Source organism: Mastigoproctus giganteus, chromosome 6, assembly GCF_048544385.1.
Source record: "Mastigoproctus giganteus isolate SK-2022 chromosome 6, ASM4854438v1, whole genome shotgun sequence".
NCBI classification, from domain to species: Eukaryota; Metazoa; Arthropoda; class Arachnida; order Uropygi; family Thelyphonidae; genus Mastigoproctus; species Mastigoproctus giganteus.
The window spans coordinates 135,068,810-135,088,538 of NC_143580.1; the positions used below are offsets into that span (position 1 = coordinate 135,068,810).

The 19,729-nt window shown below is 36.2% G+C and overlaps 1 protein-coding gene across 1 annotated transcript in view; it reads right to left on the bottom strand.

Annotated features, from left to right (window-relative positions):
* The window catches only part of Acf (ATP-dependent chromatin assembly factor large subunit), a 373,562-nt gene that overhangs the window by 29,740 nt on the left and 324,093 nt on the right, over nt 1-19,729 (bottom strand). The window contains exons 21-22 of the mRNA XM_090376504.1: nt 15,785-16,011; nt 5,064-5,192 (exon numbers count right to left, since the gene is read on the bottom strand). Coding sequence (XP_090232630.1) covers nt 5,064-5,192; nt 15,785-16,011 — 356 coding nt within the window. The remainder of the gene's footprint in view (nt 1-5,063; nt 5,193-15,784; nt 16,012-19,729) is intronic.

A 19,729-nucleotide genomic window follows, 5' to 3' on the forward strand; every position in this document is an offset into this window, starting at 1 on the left:
AAAAAATTACTGGGACACTAAGGGCGCCATGAACCGAGCAAGTTTGGGAACCTCTGAATGTCGTCCGAGAGTGGCCATACTTTTGGCACTTGTAACACCTCAAGGGATTGGGAATGTAGGGACGAACACGGCAAAGTAGATATCCCGCTTTTAACGATGACGGTAGGTTTGGGAAATTAAATGTAAGGATAACATTCCTGGTAGGTGGAAGATTATCTTTTTTTAATCATGATTCTTTTTTGCTGTAATAATATTTTGATCCTGAAGTTCTACAGTTATTTCATCCTCCATCATGTTCAACAGATCCCAGCTAGATATCACACCTTTGGATGTATTTAGAGTTGAATGAGGTATACCTTCACTGGTATTCCAACAAAATTTGGAAGATGTAGCAGTTTCTCTGAATGTCGGCAGTTTGCTGTTTCTATAAGTACATCTCCAGACTGGAGTCTCTTCACAGTCTTAGGAGATCCTGCAATACTCTCCAGATGTTTCTGGATGAGGAAAGGAGTGGGAGTGCAGTAGCACATGCTCTTTGAGTAGACCGGGGTTCAAGGCCCTGACTACTTTTTTTTTTTTTTTTGATTTGGTAGTTGTTGGCGCATCGGCTTCTGTGGCCATATTGCACCTCCCAAGGTTTTTGCAGTACTTTGATCCAAGCCCGAGGCGGGAATCGAACCCGCGACCTTTGGGTTGCCGGGCAGTTACTTTACCCACTCGGCTAGCCCGGTCGGCTGCCCTGACTACTAAATACGACCGATCTGCCAATCTGCACTGAACCAGTGTGGCAGATTATGGTCCATTTCCCTCAACATAAAATGGTTGAGGAGGCTTCCATCCTGCAGCGTGTTGATAATGGCTGCAGTTTGTTTTTTTTTTTTAAAAAGAGCTCAAAGACATTCAATATTGATGAAACAGTTCTATTTTTTAAATGTTTGCTGAACAAGACACTGACTTGTGGATTTTAAATTTTAATAAAAAGAAAACAGAAAAATTGCACTAATTGTCGACAATGTCATAGATTTGTGGATCTGCATATCAGAGTTGGCGAAAATGTGGAGTCAATATGTGACGGAACCAACGATTAAGAATTGTTTTGCAAAAGCAGGTTTTGCTAACACACCAATATACAATGATGAGAGGAATGAACTACTATAAGATATTGAGCAATTTTGAGAAGAACACCAAGCGAGAGATTGATCAGTGCAGAAATTGTTCTTTACGAATTTTTAGTTCATAATGATGTCATAGTAGCTGAACATCTGAATGATTCCAACATTTTGGAGAGTATTCAAAGAAATAGTGAGAATATCGACGATGAGTTGGATGAAAATGAGGGCAACAAAGGTAATGGGGGTAATATTAAATGTTCCAAATAAGAAAATGTCGACAGCATTTAAAACCTTGTATCGAGGCCTTCAGTGTTTAAACAAATGTGAACATTTTTATGAATGATTACAGTAAAATCCAGGGTAACAAAAAATAACCAAATATTTAAGAAATAATTCTGAAAAGTGTATTAATATATTTTGCACATCATGTAAGTAGTCATTTCGTAATATGTATGTATTAATAAATTGTTTTAAAATGTTAGAAAATTATTCAATCCCACTATTTCTGATTTATTTCCCAACTTTTATTCTTTTTCCCATAATTTCCGAATTTTTTCAAGCAAACAATCGATTTTGTTATATAGAGGTCCGACTGTAGTTGCAAAGATGGTAGCGGGTCACCTGACAGATTCTTGCATGCAATTTCTATAATAAGAAAACTGTAAAAAATCACTTCAGTAAATGTTTTGACTATACAGTAAACTCTCAATTTTCCAGGATAGATGGTAAAAAAACCCAAAAAAAACCTGGATAATCGATTTCCCGGTTAATCCAAAAATACAGCAAGTCCCTGACATACGTTCCAGGACTTTTTATATAAGTCGCAGTTTTATGTAACTCGGGAATGGCTAATAAAATATTGCTACTATACTAAAACCCAACATACTAAAATTACAAAAACCACATAATATCCTCAGAAGAATCAAGAAAAATAGTTACCAGTTAAATATTTTTAATTAGTTCAATTAAAAACTTTATCTGTGGATGGCGGTGAAGTAATTGGAGTGGCACGTAAGAAGAGAAAACATAAATGTTATTGTGCTGTAAAAACTAATATGTATTTCATAGCCTTGTTTATTATAGTTGACTTCATTGGTGCCAATCGCTTCACCACTTCTTGTATTCTGTCTTTCTCCTTTACTGTGTTCTCTGTTGCCACTGACAAATCTGAATTCCTGTGATACTTGTTAATGTTCGGCCATTTTCATACATCCTTATTATTTTAATTTTCTGATCAAATTCGATTGCTTTCCTTTTCTTGATAGATTTACTAGTACCGCTGTCACTTATTCTCTTAGTCGGCACCATGATAATGGCCAAAATGAAAATTTCTGAAAAGAACTTCACAGGGTTAAGTTGTTGTTGTTGTTATTTGGTTTTTAGGAGCATTAGCAACTAAGGCCATATTGCTCCGGGATATGCGGTGGTCATTCCCTGACCTTTCCGCATCCTCCGTATTTGGTGGTGACGGGCTCGAACCCCGCTCTAATCAAGAAGCGTGTGCTACGCACTGCTGCTCCTTCCCACCTGGCTACGGAGGCGCCAAGGGGTTAAGGCAAAAACTCACTATTATCACCCCACGCGAGCTTACATTTTACTAAAACACATTTCTGGAGGTCACTGCCATAAAACAATATGCACTTTCCAGGTTACTGGGCTTTTCTGTTAGTGCAATTCATTATAAATAGGTAGTAAACTTGATCTTATTGCATTTGCGATAATACCAATTGTTGGAATTCTGTGGGTTTTTCATTATAGTGAAATGTGTGTACCCTTCACTGAAATCTTCAGTCGTATAAAAAAATAAAATAAAATAAATAAATATTGTAACATGAGCCGGGAACTTACTATATCAAAAAATGTCCAGCAATCTATGTAAAAAGTATGGCGATTGATAAAAAACTGGCTGGGAAAAAAAAAAAAAAAAAAATTACCACGTACTACTCGCGTGTCCAATATGATGCTTCCCTTTATTTTTTAGTGTCTTGTATGGTTTGGTTCACCAACATTATAATGGTTCTTTAGAGATTTAACGGATGCACTGTTTTCAAACTTTTGAATAATTTCAAGTTTTTTGTTTTAATTGAAAGCAGAACTCTTGCATTTGCCCATCATTTTTACAATTTCTAAACAAGTGGCAGGTGTGAAGACAGTGTGGGTTGCAAGATAATAGGTACACCAATCTCCCAATGATGACTTATAATGCGCTTCTTGTCGCTTATTTACGACTTGCAAAAAATCTGTTTATACCCATTCTAGTTATTACTTGAAATTTCTGGTTGATTTTTTTTTTAAATTTGGAGTCTTGAAGTGCCCTGGTAAATCTTATTTATATGACTGAAGATTTCAGTGAAGGGTATACACATTTCACTATAATAACTGAAAAACCCACAGAATTCCAGCTATCGGTGTTATCGCAAATGCAATAAGATGGTCTGCTGTATTCAGATTTTAATCTTGATTAATGGTTAATTTCAAGGGTCACCTTCTCAGGTGACTGCCACAACCATCAGGTTAATACAATTCATCAAATCCATTAGAAGAAAACAAGCAGAAATTTATAATTTTTCTAAATAGTTTGCATTGTAACTTAACCTGCCTTTCTGTTTCCACTTCTGTGAGTCAACAGACATTTAGTTGTCAGTATGCACATACTTGTAGTAGAGGGAATCACCACTTGGTCAAGTACAGTTATTCGTTAAACTTCTGTTGAAAGTTACTGGTCTCAGAAAAACAGGTAAGCCAGAAAAAAGGAAAAGTGTGAAAATTTTGAAATATCAGTGAGAACTGAAAAGTCAACAAAAGTAAAAGCGGTAAAGAGCTATGGATTATCTCTTTGTTGTCACTCTTCACCATCCTGAGATGAAGGAAGAGAGAAAAAAAAAAAAAAAAAACCCACTGTAATAAAAGAGTTCTGACATTTAGTGTAACATTCATATAGAAGATACTACGTCAAAGTAAGTCTGTTTTACCACAATAAAGATTATCTTTGTAATGGATGGAAATAAGAATTGAATACATAGGCTAATTCTTAATTTCTCCTGTTCTCATCAGAACCCATTATAACAGTTATTTTTTCAGCTGTTATTATACAAGGGAAGATCATTTAATTTGTGAACTGGTGCAAAATTTAATGTTTTTTTTTTTTGGCTAATGCTGCATAAGCTTGCTTTCTTGCATCAAATGCCTCTACTAATGCTAATGTTTCCACACGAACGTTCCATAACTGCTGCTAGAGGTGCTCTCCGCAATAGCTACCAGACTGTGTATGCATGCCAGTACTTGTCAAGCTAGTGTTGTGTGAAGAGAGTTTATTTAGGCTGTGAGTTACTGATGATCGTTTTGAAGCTAGTATCGCATCAGATTAACAGCGATATGTGATTCATTATTGTGTCAGATGGAGCTTAAATGCATCGGAAACAGTTGAAGAGATGAATGAAGCATATGGTAATAATTGTCTTGGTAGGATGGCCATATTCTGGTGTGGCCGAAATTTCTGGTGCGAAGTGGTTTCTCCATCAAGAAAATGCCAGGCTGTATACAGCTAATATTGCACAGGTAGCAATCGCTGCCAAACGTGTGATTTCTTCATGTTTCTATGCCTGAAGAAAGCTCTGAAAGGCAATCATTTCACATCCGACACAACAATGCATTTCACAGTCTTTCGAAAAATGGCTTGCAAGAAGCATTTAATGTGTGGATACAACGGTGGTAAAAGTGTGTAAAGTTCAAGGGAGAGTATTTTGAGAAGAGAAATTAATAGAAGATTCAGATGATGACAGTTAAGATAAAATATTGCACAGTCCACGGATTAAATGATCACCCCTCACAGCAAGCTTGTCACTTTACTAACAAAGAGTCAAGAGAAACAAATTATATAAAAACTAGATCTTAAATCAGAAATCAGTGATGAATTCAAGACATTATTTTTTACAACAATTTAATACTTACTCTCTTTAACCATTCTGTTTCCAGTAACTTTAGTTACAAGCTTCCTACTTTTTTCACTATTCTTCTTTATGGTTTCTGTGCTAAGAACAGCTTGAGATCTTGTTCTATATGCACCAGTTGAATTTAAAGCTAGAAAGAAGTACAACAAAATAAAAATTACAGGACAATAAAATTTTACCCATATATAGTTTTAACACAGCAAACATACATACATAAGCCAAAACATTATGATCACCTACCCAATATGATGCTGGTCCTCCACGTGCAGCCAAAACAGCTCGTACCCGGTGAGGCATGGATGCTACAAGATTTCTAAATGTGTCTTGTGGTATCTGGTACCAACACATAACCAGCAGATCCTTTAACTCCTGTAAGATCCGTTGTTGAGACGCCACAGATCTGAGTTGCTGTTCCAACACAAACCACAGATGCTCGATGGGATTGATATCTAGGGAATTTGGAGGCCAGGGCAATACCTGGAAGTCTCTCTAATGTTCTGCGAACCAGTCTCTAACAATACGGGCAGTGTGGCATGGTGCCCAGATTGTTGATGTGCTCATATTGCTTTCCCATTACTTCTAACTTCTTTTAACAGAGTTGTCAAAGATTGCCACTGTTCTACCAGTTTCGGTCACACATTTGACTTAAGACAACCTCTTATTTATTTATTTATTATTTTTACTTTGGTGGCATGCACAAGTAAAAATGGAACTCTATTTTTTTCCTTTTAGTACTTCTTTCTTGATAGTAAATTTCCACCATGTATTCATTCGCTTTCACAGGAAGGCATGCAGTTCTCTTTCCCATACACAAATTAACAAGATGAGAGGACAGCCTATTATCACCAAGCATTCAATCCCTGCCTTTAAATAGCCTTGTTACTCAATTTTTCAGCCTACCATCCCTAACAGACCTTTATCAACACTAAAAGTGCCAGACAGTTTCTTGAAGGAATCACATGCTTTCGGTGTTTTATTTTATATTTTTTTAAGAAAAAGTTGATACAATGGGATATATGCTTGGGATCAACTTGATTACTGCCACCCATTTTTTGCTATCTGTGCAATTACACTAGCAATGCCTACTGATTTTATTCTTTCTCAACTCTGTCCACACCTTGAGGACTGTACACAGGTCTGGAGGCCTCATTTCAAGAAGGATGTAGGGCTCCTGGAACGAGTACAGAGAAGGGCAACAAGATTAGTGAATGGAACAAAGGGTTGCTCTTACGAAGAAAGGCTCAAGTGTTGCAAATTACAGTGTCTGGAGACTAGGCACCGGCGAGGTAATCTGATAGAGGTGACTAAAGCCTTGAATGGTTTGAGCATGCTCAATGCTGATGGGATTCTTCCTCTTGCTCAGAATAATCACCTGAGAGGGCATAAATTCAGACTGAGGAAAGACAGATGTAGGATAGATGTGTGGAAATTTGCCTTTAGCCAGTGGATAGTTGGTTGGTGAAACAGACTTCCATCCCTTGTTGTGGAAGTTGATAGCCTAAATAAATTTAAGGCTCAGCTGGACAGGTATTTCGAACGAACGGAGGGGTGAAATGTAAGTATGTGTGTGTTTATTTATTTATTTATTTTTTTGGCTGATGCTGCATAAGCTTGCTTTCTTGCATCATACACCTCTACACATGCTAATGCTAACTATTTTTTTTTTTTTTTTGCTACATTATTAGAAAACACTTCTGAATAACATTACTGCATAATCAGCAGAATTCAGATTTTGTTCTATAACAAAAGATGCAAATAAACTCTTGGCATGTCTGACATATTTGTTACTATAAAATGCTACACCTATTTTTGCTTTTATTTCTATGCTGCCTTTATGCATATTTCTTTGCAAATGCCTGATTACGTGGCATACTGTTGTTTGAAAATGAAAAATCACATCTATATACGGCATGTAAGCCAATCAAACGCATTACCTATTTCAGATTTTACAATTCAGAGAAAATACTGCATACATATCTTATGCAATTTTAAGTTGTATTTCTTAGCAAAAGACTATATTATACTATGGAATGACTTGCACATAACAGGGAACAGTGTTTCTATTTGGTGACAGACTACCACAGCACACTTAAATGACTAATTTATTTAAAAAAAAAAAAAAAAAAAAATCTAGTTTTTGTAAAAAAGACAGATTTAGCATTTGTATTTGTTAACATAAATTGGTCCTACTGAATATAATTGTAACACTAAGAAGATAAACTGTATTTGCAAAAGCAAATACAGTCCTTTTAACCTAAAACTGAACATATTTTTAAATAAATTTTGCATAAATATACGATGATCACTGACATCTATTGGCTTCTTTACCAAGCTTCTTAATACATAAAGAGTTACAACTAATAATCAGACCACAAGTATTATTTTCTCCTGTTGATATTCTAACATTCTGTTATAGAAAACAGTCGTTCAATAAATACTGAAATGTGTTTTGGAGAGGAAAAAAAAGAAAAGAAAAAAAAGTTAATCTTATAAGAATAAGACTTTTATTTACTATATAACTCTACTACATATGCCTGTATAACTGTTCATCATACTCATCAGGTCAACTGGACTAACATACCCCCATTCTCATTTGTGTTTATTGTAACAGCTGACTGATTCAACATTTGAAAACAGTACTGATTGTACTGTTTCTATGTGCTTCTTAACCAAGGGTATAAGCCTAAGGCAATGCCCTAATGCCCTCAGCTGATTTGAGTTTTGGGTGGTTGAGTCAGTTTGGTGCAACATGAGCAATAGGAAAACAAAAATGACAGTTGGAGTATGTTATAGGCCAAATGACTGTGAGGGGTAAAATGAATAATTATACAGACAGATAGAGTGGGCCGAGAAATCAGAATGTCATATAACGGGGGATTAATTTTAACTGATATTTGTGGGTTGGTCACTCACACAGTAGCAGAAAATTCCTGGATTACTGGAGGACTATTTTATATTTTCTTGCCTATTTCTAACAGAGGGGCAAGAAGAGAAAGCAATACTCTTCAGCTGACTATCAGAAGCAACTCTTCATGCGATAAGATTATCCAGGGAAAGGAACCACTAAGCAGCAGTGATAATATATTGAAGTTGGATTTATTTGAAAATAACTATAACAATCTAATTTGCTACTCTGACATGGTAACAAAGCAACTGAATCCAAAAAATCACGAACAATGGGGATGAAGACATAGCGTGGTTATAAATGACACTGCTCTTCTTTAACTAATAGTATTAGAAGAATCCATTAGATTCACTTCTGGCTCTCCCTTACTGTTTTTCAATATTTATTAATGGCACCAAGCCGACCGGGCTAGCCGGGTGGGTAAAGTGCCTGCCTGGCAATCCAGAGGTCACGGGTTTGAATCCCACCTTGGGCTTGGATCAGAGTACTGCAAAAATCTTGGGGGGGGGGGTTACATTATGGCCACAGAAGCTGATGTGCCAACAACTAACTAAAAAAAAAAAAAAAAAAAACAATGAGCATCAAGCTTATTGTCTCAGTTTGCAGATGATAAAGGGGCTGGCAGAGTGGATAATGAAAGGAATCAAGGGATACTGCAACAAGACTTTTAGAAGAATCAAGGATGGGCAGAAAAAAAAGTAACAACTCAGGTTTAACATTGATAAATACAACACACCATTTCAGTGGTATCACACTCAAGGTGGCAGACAACAAAAAAGACCTAGGGATAATTGTATAGTCCAATATGAAGTTCTCTGATCAGTGCTGACAGGACAACTCATGGTGTTGTCAGTAATATACAGGAATTCTGCCAGAAGGGACAGGGAGGTAATTATATCATTCAATAAGGGAATGGTTAGGCCACATCTTCAGTACTACAGACAGGTCTGGAAGTTTCATTTTAAGAAGGATGTGGATTTCTTGAAATGAGTGCAGAGATTACCACCAAAGACAAGTTTGGCAATTTGCAGCACTTGGAAATAGATACCCACAAGGAGATCTGACTAAAGTAAATGCTGATGGCACCATTACCTTTTCTTGGATACACAGGAGGACAACTTAAATTCACAAGCTTGCTTTCTTGCATCATTTGGCACTACTAATACTAATGCAAATAAGCATTCATCATGTATGATAATAATGTCATGTTCACTTTAAACGTTACATCTATATTTTTGAATTTCCTTTTACACACTATACCCAGTTTTTATGCTCTCATTTATTTGCAAATGTTTGATTACATTGTGTTTTCCACAACCTGAAACTGAATCTATCTACAATATATGAAGTAAACATTTTGCCTTTTCAAGATTTTATAATATACAGACAGCCTGGTGCTTGTTACTTCTTGAGCACTATGCACTATACATTTAGTAGCTTACTAAAAGGTCATTGAGGAAATTATATTTAGCTTTGCAGCACGTGTGTATCTGTGTGCTGAAAATAAAAAAAAAATAAAATAAATAAATAAACACCACTGAAAAATAAGATGTCTTTTCACCCATTCATGATGTAAAGTACTTTGAGTAGCAATAGCCTTCTTCATTTTTTCAGAAAATCTGCACTGCAAGTCATAACGAACATCCAATTTAAAAAACAAACCCCCCCCCTTTGCACACGCAACCATCTCCATTCTCTTCCAGCCTTGGGGAGAGGAATGGGAAAAATCTGTCTTGCAGCATGCATGCACACACTTTGTCTGTATTTTAAATAATGCCACAGCAAACAACAGTCAACTTTTTCACATTAACACAAAATGCAAGGCATTTTGCAAAGTTGAATGCAAGGCATTCAACTTTGCCATTTTGTGTTAATGGTATTTAATGGTGAAGAACACTATTTTGGACGAAGAACAAATAACAATTAATGTATGAAATGGAAGAATTTTTGAAATTCTGTAGTAGGTGCCAGACACCCAATTCATTTGATGAAAATTAGTTACAGAAAAATCAGTTTCCCACTAAGCTGTACATTCCTAACACTTTTGTAACATTTTCAAAGAACAGTTAGGAAGGGTTGTCCTAAAGCACACTAAAAAAATTAGACAATATATAAGCGCACAAATCACAGTAAACTTGGGAGATGTCATTACAGCCCTCTTTTGGTCTCAATGCATCACAAATAGACCCAGATCATATTTCAAATATTCATCTACTCTGTTCACACAACTGAAACTCCCAGTAGCAGCTAATGAAACTGTTTTCTTTGATTTCTCCATTTAAAGTTCTGGAGATTTCTATTAGTTATTGCACAAGCAGCAAAATTGTAGGATCACGTACAAAATGCTAATAAGCCTTTTTAATTATACCCGAGGAAGGAAAACAATAGATACTGCCCTCGCTATTTGAAGAGGTACCACAAATTTCATTTTTTTCAGAGGAGTTTTTGTTTTGTGCATGTTTTGTTTTCACATGGTGCCTGCGTGCTCTTACACATTTATAATCTGTGAGGAGGCCATTTCTTTGAACATGAAGAAATATACACCCACCCACTCCCTAAAAAAAAAAAAAAAAAAAAAAAAAAAAAGGAGTCATGCAAGAGTGGCTTTGAAGCCAATAATATGTGTATTTTAAAAACATTACAATAACAATTTAGAAAAAAAAGTAAATCTTTTGCAAAGCTATTAAACACAAAATAAACGTTAAATAAGAGTTAAATCTTCTAAGATACAATGGAAGTTCCTATATTCTTGGACAATAGGTCTGGAGACCTATATCATGTAATTCCTTGTGATTCTGGAACACACCCAAAGGTGCCCGTGGTTTCGAAATATATGAAGAGATAACCCCTGGGTTTAACCCTTGATGAACAAAGGAGAAGCTTTTAAAAGCTTCAATGAATTCCAAATGTTGTAATGTTTTTAACCATTTATTTTGTTGTTTTAACTTCAACAGTATTATTTATATTCAATCCATTTTATATCCTTATAAAATATTTACCTGTGTAAGAAACCACTAGATTTGCTTAGCTGCTTCTTAACTTTCCATAAATGATATACAATTTCTGCAACGTGGAGAAATCAAAAAAAAGTTGAGGCACAAATTACAATGCATTAATAGAGTAATCTTTTGATTTATGACCTCCATGTGTTTCTGAAAAGTAATGTGTAAGTGAAAGTTTGTGTATAAGGAGACATTTTCCCATACATAATGAGACATTGTTCCAAAAAATAAAATGTTCACCAATAAAAATGCATAAAAACTGGGGTTTTTTTTTTTTTTTTTTTTTTTGATTTGGTAGTTGTTGGCGCATCGGCTTCTGTGGCCATATTGCACCTCCAAAGGTTTTTGCAGTACAGTGATCCAAGCCCGAGGCGGGAATCGAACCCGCGACCTTTGGGTTGCCGGGCAGGTACTTTACCCACTCGGCTAGCCCGGTCGGCATAAAAACTGGGGTAACCATAAGATTCGTGCAGGGTATATCCTAACAATGAAACTTGCAACATCTTTATAGCAATATACAGTAGAGATGTCAAGAATGTTTTTGCTTACAAAAATGACTATAGCACTGCAGTTTAGCACAGTGACTTTGTAGTTTTGTACAGAGAATAATTATTACTTAATAATTTAAAAGAAATATAAAGAGTTGCTTAAGTAACAGTTTTCTATTTCATGCTTATAATTGGATAAGTCAGAGGATTGGATTTATGCAAAGCATGATGTGCGAGCTGCCCCCACTATATCAAAGGGCAAGAGCAATGCAGGTAATGGTTAGGAAACGGCACGTGGGAAGATGATTACAGTGGGGGCTCACCTATTGGGTTTGTACGTCTTACACAGCTGTAATAAAATGACTACGAAAAGAACAGTAAACAATTTTCCTAGGCATTCAATTAATTAAACTGTTTATAAACAAACATCATCATTATCTAGCATAATTTACTGTTGTTAATTTAAAATTTCATCACGTGTTTAATGTACGATTTCATCAAAATTATATATTTCAATGTGCTATATTTAACTGATGTACAGTATTTGTGAAATCCTGTACCTTTCATTTCTACTCCCTCTACTTTCAAAGTAGAAGTTTTATAAACTCGCAGAAAAGTTTTTAAGATTGAGATATCAGTTTGTAAAGCAGGAGCTTAGGATATAACTGCTCTACAAAACTGCACACAGGTATAATACTGTGCTCTTGTTTATACTTCAGCATGTTCACTAGGACAGAGAAGTTTATAATTGTTCGAAGAACCCTATGTAAAAAACAAAACTGTAGATGCAGTTTTAAAATTTTGACAATGCAGTCAGATTGGCTTGAACCATGTCCCAATTAAACACATGTTATAAGGCTATAGTCTGAATAATTTTAATAGGGCTGTTGGTTCACAAGCCTAGCTACCTTGTATTATCCCATCTCTTCCATCACGCAGTATGATTCATGACTTTTCAGGTTATGATGAACGTCGTGGCGAGATCCAATATTCCTTACATTTCGAGGGTACAGCTCTAAAACGGTGTTCGCAGGCCGGCCGCCAGTTAGTAAACCAGACCGAACCCATTGGTAACTCTCTAGGAGGCTTCCGGATCAGCTAGTGTATAACCTTGCTACCTCTACTCTGCCAGATAGTGACTGGAGGGAATCCGAGTAGTGTGTATGCGGGGAGCATTGTTGAGGCCACGTTATGTCAAGGATTTGGGTATATTCTTACCATGTGTATGCCATATCCAAAAATTTCATTACTTCATACATCATGTCCCACCCGCTTTTTCTTACTATTGAATACACCATGAATTGTCAAACTAATAGAGCAAGCTTATCTGCGAAAAGATCTAAACCTCCCAAGCACTTCCTAATTCATTTCACAAATATACGTGGTCCCAATTCTAATCTCAACGATGTCCATTTCCACTTGCAGTCTGCCAAACCCCCCATGTACTTTTTCTGACAGAATCTCAGTTATCGGTTGATTCAACTACTGCTCATCTCACATACCCAAATTATTCGCTGAATGATTCCTCTCGCCTCAAAGGTCGTACTTGTGCATATGTCCGTTCTGATATTCCCTGTCAGAGGCTTGGCAATTTGGAATCTCCTCGCTTTGATCTTCTCTGGCTTAAAATCTCTCTACCTCATTGTGTCAAATTCATCTGTCTCTACCGTTCTCCAAACTCCACTAATCACTTGGAGCTCTTTGACTTCCCCTCTTTGCAACTTGACTTTCTCCAGTCCAACTTTCCTAACAGTGAGGTAATTTTCCTTGGTGATTTTAATGTTCACAACTCCAGCTGGCTTCCGTTTTCTAGTCACACCAACCCAGCAGGTCGAGATGCTGAGGCTTTTGCAATTACTAATGACCTAGAACAGATTGTTCATTTACCTTCAAGAATACCAGACAATCCTAATCATACAGCCACTACGCTTGATCTTTTTCTCACAAACAACCCTTCTAAGTACACGGTCGAAGTGAGAGGTCCTTTAGGCACTACAGATCACAACTTGGTGACTGTCTCTTCTCCAATGGAACCTTTATCTCATGGCTATTCCCAACCTCGTGTTGTTTGGCATTAGAAGAATGCAAAATGGGATGACCTGTGAGACTTCTTTGCCTTGGTCGGATTACTGTTTCAAAACTTCTGATGTCAACGTTTGCTCAGATCGTGTCAGTGAAATTATTCTTGCAGGATTGGAATCCTTTATCCCACACTCCACTTTAAAATCTCATCCTTTATCTAAACCTTGGTTTTCCAATAAATGTGCTAAGGCTGTTCAAGAGAAGAATGTTGCATATCGTAATTGGCTTGTTTCTAATTCTTCAGTTTCCTTTTCTGTCTACACCAAAGCTCTCAACAATTGTAAAGCCGTTATTAATCAGTCCAAACTAGAGTTTGAACAGAAGAGTAGAAAACCTGCTTCTTGCCCTAATGGCAGCCGAGCATTCTGGTCTCTTGCCAAAGCTATTGGCCGCAACTTTTGCCCATCTCTGCTCCCACCTCTGTCCAAACCAGATGGTTCTGTTCTCACTTCAGTCAAGGATAAAGCTAACCTGATAGCATCCCATTTTTTTCCCAGCTCATGTATTAATGATCTTGGTAAAACACCTCCCACCACTCCCAACACACTCCATTCAATGCCTCCTGTGGTCTTCCGTCAAAAGGATTTTGATGAATCTTGATTCTAAGAAAGCTCCAGGTCCTGATGGTATTTCTCCACTTGTTCTCAAAACCTGTGCTCCTGAACTTACTCCTATTCTTTGCCGCCTTTTTTCACTTTCTTATTCCAAAGGTGTTTTTCCTTCTGCTTGGAAATTTGCTCATATCCAGCCAGTTCCTAAAGAGGGTGACAAATCCCTCCCATCCAATTATCGTCCCATTGCAATTACTTCTACTCTTTCTAAAGTAATGGAGAAATCAATTAAATGCCAACTCTTAAACTTCCTAGAAACCTTCTGTCTGATCAACGATTGCCAGTATGGATTCCGTCAGTGCCGATCCACTGGTGATATTCTGGCTTATGTTACCCATTTATGGACTAATGCAATGGAAAGATTCGGTGAAACACAAGTAGTTGCTCTTGACATCTCAAAGGCTTTTGATCGTGTTTGGTATAAAGGTCTTCTAAATAAGCTTCCATCTTATGGTTTGCCAACTGTTTTTAGTAATTGGTTATCCAGTTTTCTCTCTGATTGCTCACTCAGGGTGATGGTAGATGGCTCTCTGTCTTCTAACTTCTCCACTAATGCCGGTGCCCCCCAAGGTTCAGTTCTTTCCCCCACTATTTTCCTCTTGTATATTAATGACCTTCTTCCATTGACTGGAAATCCTATCCATAGTTTTGCCGATGATAGCACATTGCATTCCACTTCCCACTTTGAGAAACCTTGTCCTGCTTAATCAGCTTCAACTTCTTGAAAATCTGCTACCAATTCCTTAAATGCCGATCTTCAGGTAATTCTCCAATGGGGCAAAGACAACTTAGTTGATTTCAACCCTTCTAAAACTGAGTCTTGTATTATATCTCGCAAAAAAATGATTCTTCTGCTCTTATGCTTATCTTTAGTGACACTCCAATTTCTAGGCAAAATGATATATCTCTTTTGGGGATTAACCTGACTTCTAATCTCTCTTGGCACAAGCACATTACAAATATTGCTTCCTCTGCATCTAAAAAAACTTGGTTTTCTCTTTCGCTCTCGGCATTACTTTTCTTCCAAACAGCTGCTCACTCTGTATAAATCGCAAATCTGCCCTGCCATGGAATATTGTTGCCACATCTGGGGTGGTGCCCCCAAAACCTCTCTCAGGCTTCTTGATTCCATTCAGAAGAGGGCAGTTAGGTTAATTAATGATTCATCTCTAACAGAGTCACTCCACTCGCTTTCTCATAGACGTACTGTTTCTGCTGCATGCCTCTTCTGCAGATACTTCCATGGGCACTGTTCTTCTGAATTGGCTTCTATAATTCCCACTCTCTCTTTCAAAACAGTCTGAACACGTGCCGCCACCAGTCAACATCCATTTACTGTCCAACTTCAAACTCACAGAACCAACTTTTCATCTTCCTCTTTTATTCATTCAACTGCCGTTTTCTGGAACAACCTTCCTTTATACGTATTTCCTGAAAATTACAATCTACAGAAGTTCAAGTCCAATGTCAACAAATATCTTCTTTTGTCTTCTCAACCTCCAACCCAAGCACGGTACTAAGTACTATAGGTTCTAATACCTCTCGTGTTTGGGGTTCACATTAAAAATAATAAAAAAAAAAAAAATCTTGAAAAATTACTACAAATATAGAAAATTTCAATAGATAAACCCTACCTGCTTGCTTCAGTTTGGCACTTTTTGCTGCCATAGCAGTACATTTTGGACAATGCCAAGTCCCTCTTGGAATCCTCCTCAAAGGAGGATCAACACAGTCTAAATGGAATGCTAAAGGACACTCATCACAGCATATTAAAGTTCCCCTTTTATTACATGTGTAGCATAAATCTTCATTCTGATCACTAGCACTGCCTTCTTCCTCCTCTTCTTCGACTTCATATTCACTATCAAAATAAAAACATTTAATGAAATGCAATATTTTTCTTGAGAAGACCATCAAAATACTGAAGTATCTGAATAATATCTACTAATGAATTTCATAAGGAATGTAATGGCCCACCCAATAAGGGCACTGGGAGCTAACATAGACCTTGAATGTCACACGCATGACGTCCAACCACCATATTTGTATATATTTTTGTTCATGTCTGCACGTAGATGTGAGGGTTAAAAAGCAACAAGTCAATTTTAATATATAGTAAATCTCTTAAAAATAATAAAATCAAATTATTATTTTAAGATTGTAGAATTTTTGCTGATTATTAAAAATGAATTTAATTACTTAAAAATGTAATATTAAGTTCTTGAATGGACCCCTTGGAGGGTTGCGGACCCAGGTACTGTAGAGCCCTATTTCTTCCCTCCCACCAATAAAATTACTAATTAAAACCAAACAGATATTTTGAAAGAGCTGGCCAACAGAGTAGCCTAAAATTGTATTCAACTTATTCTTTATTTCCAAGAAAATCCACTTGTAATATTTTTATAAATTAAGCATTTTGCTCCCAGTCAAATTTCAAAAATTTTTTTTTTACTATATATATATATATATATATATATATATATAAATAAAAGAAATAAAATCTAATACTTGAATTATATGTAAAAACGATTGAAAAGTAAAACTGTCAGGACGAATTAATGCTATCAGATCAGATTAAACATTACATATGCCTGCAAAAATATAAGTAACATATTTCTATATTTTTAACTATATAGCCTAATATTAGTGTGTGACCATAATCCATAACCCACAAACAAGGTGGGTTATTGTCACACTCTAATATTAGGCTATATAGTCAAAAATATAGAAATATGGTACTTATATAAAAACAAACCCAATTCCCACTTAAACTGATCATAATACAAAAAAAAAAAAAAAAACTGCTTCTCTAATTACTCACGTCACTCTTTGATCCCTCTTTGTGAATTGGGGATACAGATGAACATCTCTAGTCCAGGGAACTTCCCATTAATCCAAGGATGCTCTCAAAATTATGGCTATTCTTTACTGCCTCTGTTAATATAATTGAATAAATCCCACCAATCTTTCTTATATTTAATTTCAGCAATTTCTCTTCCACCTTCCTCTTAGTTATTACAAAATCATTTAGCTCCCTAGTAGAGTTTGAGTAACTTTTGGTATCCCCTTCCCTAAAGAATTTCTCATGTGTGAATGGATGCAAAATACTTATTCAGCTTGTCAGCAACTTGAGTAGGATCATCAACAGTTGGACCACTGATATCAAGTGGACATATATGCGATTCATCCCCTTCCTTTTCTTATGTTTACATAAGAAAAGTCTTTGCTATATTTCTTTATATCCTTTGTGACTTGATTACTATATTTCTTTATATCCTTTGTGACTTGATTGGAGACTAGTTTATATCTATAAGGACTGGTACAAAAGTAATGCCTCCTAATTTTTTGCTTTCAAATGTGGTACTGTATATTATTTTTTGTGTCACTGAGTTGTCACTAGTTTCACCATACTGAACAGTTCAAAATGGCGCATGCTATAGATATATGCAGTGCTTTTTTTTTGTAAAAAAATAGATGCCGGTACTCATTCTTTGCTATCAGAAAAAATTGAAAATTAAAAGGATATGAAAAGTACTCTAAAATTTTTTTTCCCTGATAATATTGTTACTTTCATAGTAATGTTTTTGGAATAAGAACAACAAATTTAATATATTAACACAGTTTATTAAGTAGAAATTTATTATTCAATTATATATAGAAAAATAAATAAATAAATCGATCAACTACTGAGTGCCGGGCACTCAGGATGACACGAATGTTCGTTATTATAGTATCTCAAATAGAGAGCTTTATGGTAACTGAAAAAAAAGTTTCTAGTACCCCAGCTTGGCCTAAAACTTAGGAAATAACGAAAACATTGTCCATTTGAGTCTTTCCAGTTGTTGTGAATGGCAAGGGTGGGAGAAGCGACTCAGACTTCTTCCTGGAGGAGTGATTAAAGTCTCGGGGGAGAAGCGGCTGGCAGATGACGGCCGTGGAAGACTCCACTCAGGCGCCTCCCCACCACTGCCGCCTGAAATCTGGCTTTCTGAGCACCTCCTTGCCGGGATAACTCCAGTCTTGAAAATTGTTAAAAAATACTTCTCTTTGCAAAATTTATAAATGACCTTTATAGAATTATTAACTAACCATCTAGCCACCTTTTTTGTCACCAAAAGGAGAGTTACTTAGTACAAAGAAGCGCTATCAAAGTGCAATAAAATTTTTTTATTTATTTTATTTTTTTTTAATTTTAACAAAAATAAATGATAGATTTCAACCGGAATAGTGTTCCTTGATAAGCATCGAATAATGCATAGCTAATGTGATTTGTAAATTTTTTTAGCTCCATTAGCGACGGAAATAGAGTGGGTGGACACAAAAATTACATTTTCCTGTCTGGCGCTGCCATTTTTTTAATTTAAAAAATATTTAAAAAATACTCTGAGTTCTTTCCAACGGTGTAGCTATAGGTTGTCAACAACATTTTTATCCCCTCACATTTAACCCCCCTCCAATTCTCAGACAAATTTTTTTCAACAACAATCAATATGGCGTTTTGTTGGCCCACTTGATGTGCAAACCCATGCAAAATTTCTAGTCAATAGGTTCAGTGGTTCCAGAGACACAATGCTGTGACAGACGGACGGACAGGCAGACAACCGAGTGACATTATAAGGGTCCTTCATTAGATTATGGCCCCTAAAAATAATTTTATAATAAAGTTTTTGTAGAATATTCCAAATTTTTATTAAGTTTTCATCCGACACCCTATGCCGACTTCTTTTCTTCCTCTTTGTGTGTGTCGGTTGCTGAATTAAGTCTCTGAAGCAGCCACGAATCGACATATTTTGCTGGATCGAAGCGGTTGGCATACAATTTTAAGAAACAGTAGCGAAGAAACTGTTTTTGTCATCAACGAAGCACTGGTTGGGCTGAAAATCAGATTCATTTGTGAAAATCCTCGTTCCATTGACTCGAAGAAATTGGTATCATACTCGGAGCATCCATCAAATTTTTCAATTCTTCCGAAACCATCTTTACACTTAGGCACCCCCGAAATCCACGAATTGCATTTACCTGTAACCTAATTGACAATTTTCTAACTTCATTTTCACCAAATGCCAACAATTCATGCTTAGAAGGTTTAATGCCTTCGTTGTCCTTCTCTCATCATCGGTATTGTCACTAGTTCTTAAATTTGAATTTTTTTTTTTTTTTTGAAACTGTCCAAATTGTCAGTGTTATTCGGATATTCAGGTACTGTGATCATGTAAACAGAGATAGGGAGAATTTCCGGAAAAAAAATGTGGATAACGCACTTCTGCAAAACAACAGATGATTATTTGTCGGGGGAAAAAAAAATCACTCTCCCCTAATTCTCGAATGGGGTGCTTACAGTATTCACAAAGGTGTCCAACCTACAGCCCGCGAGGAAAGTGAACTAAAACAGAATTTCTCATGAAATGTTTTGTTCAGTAAATGTAATTGTGTATTGTACTTAATAAAATTTTCGAATATTTCCAATTTTACTTTTACATGCAACAAATGTAACACACTAAAGAAACCTAACTTTGAATTTTTTTGAATATGGCCCCTGTACGGAAAATGTTTGGACACCACTGCAGTAGGTGGGCCAG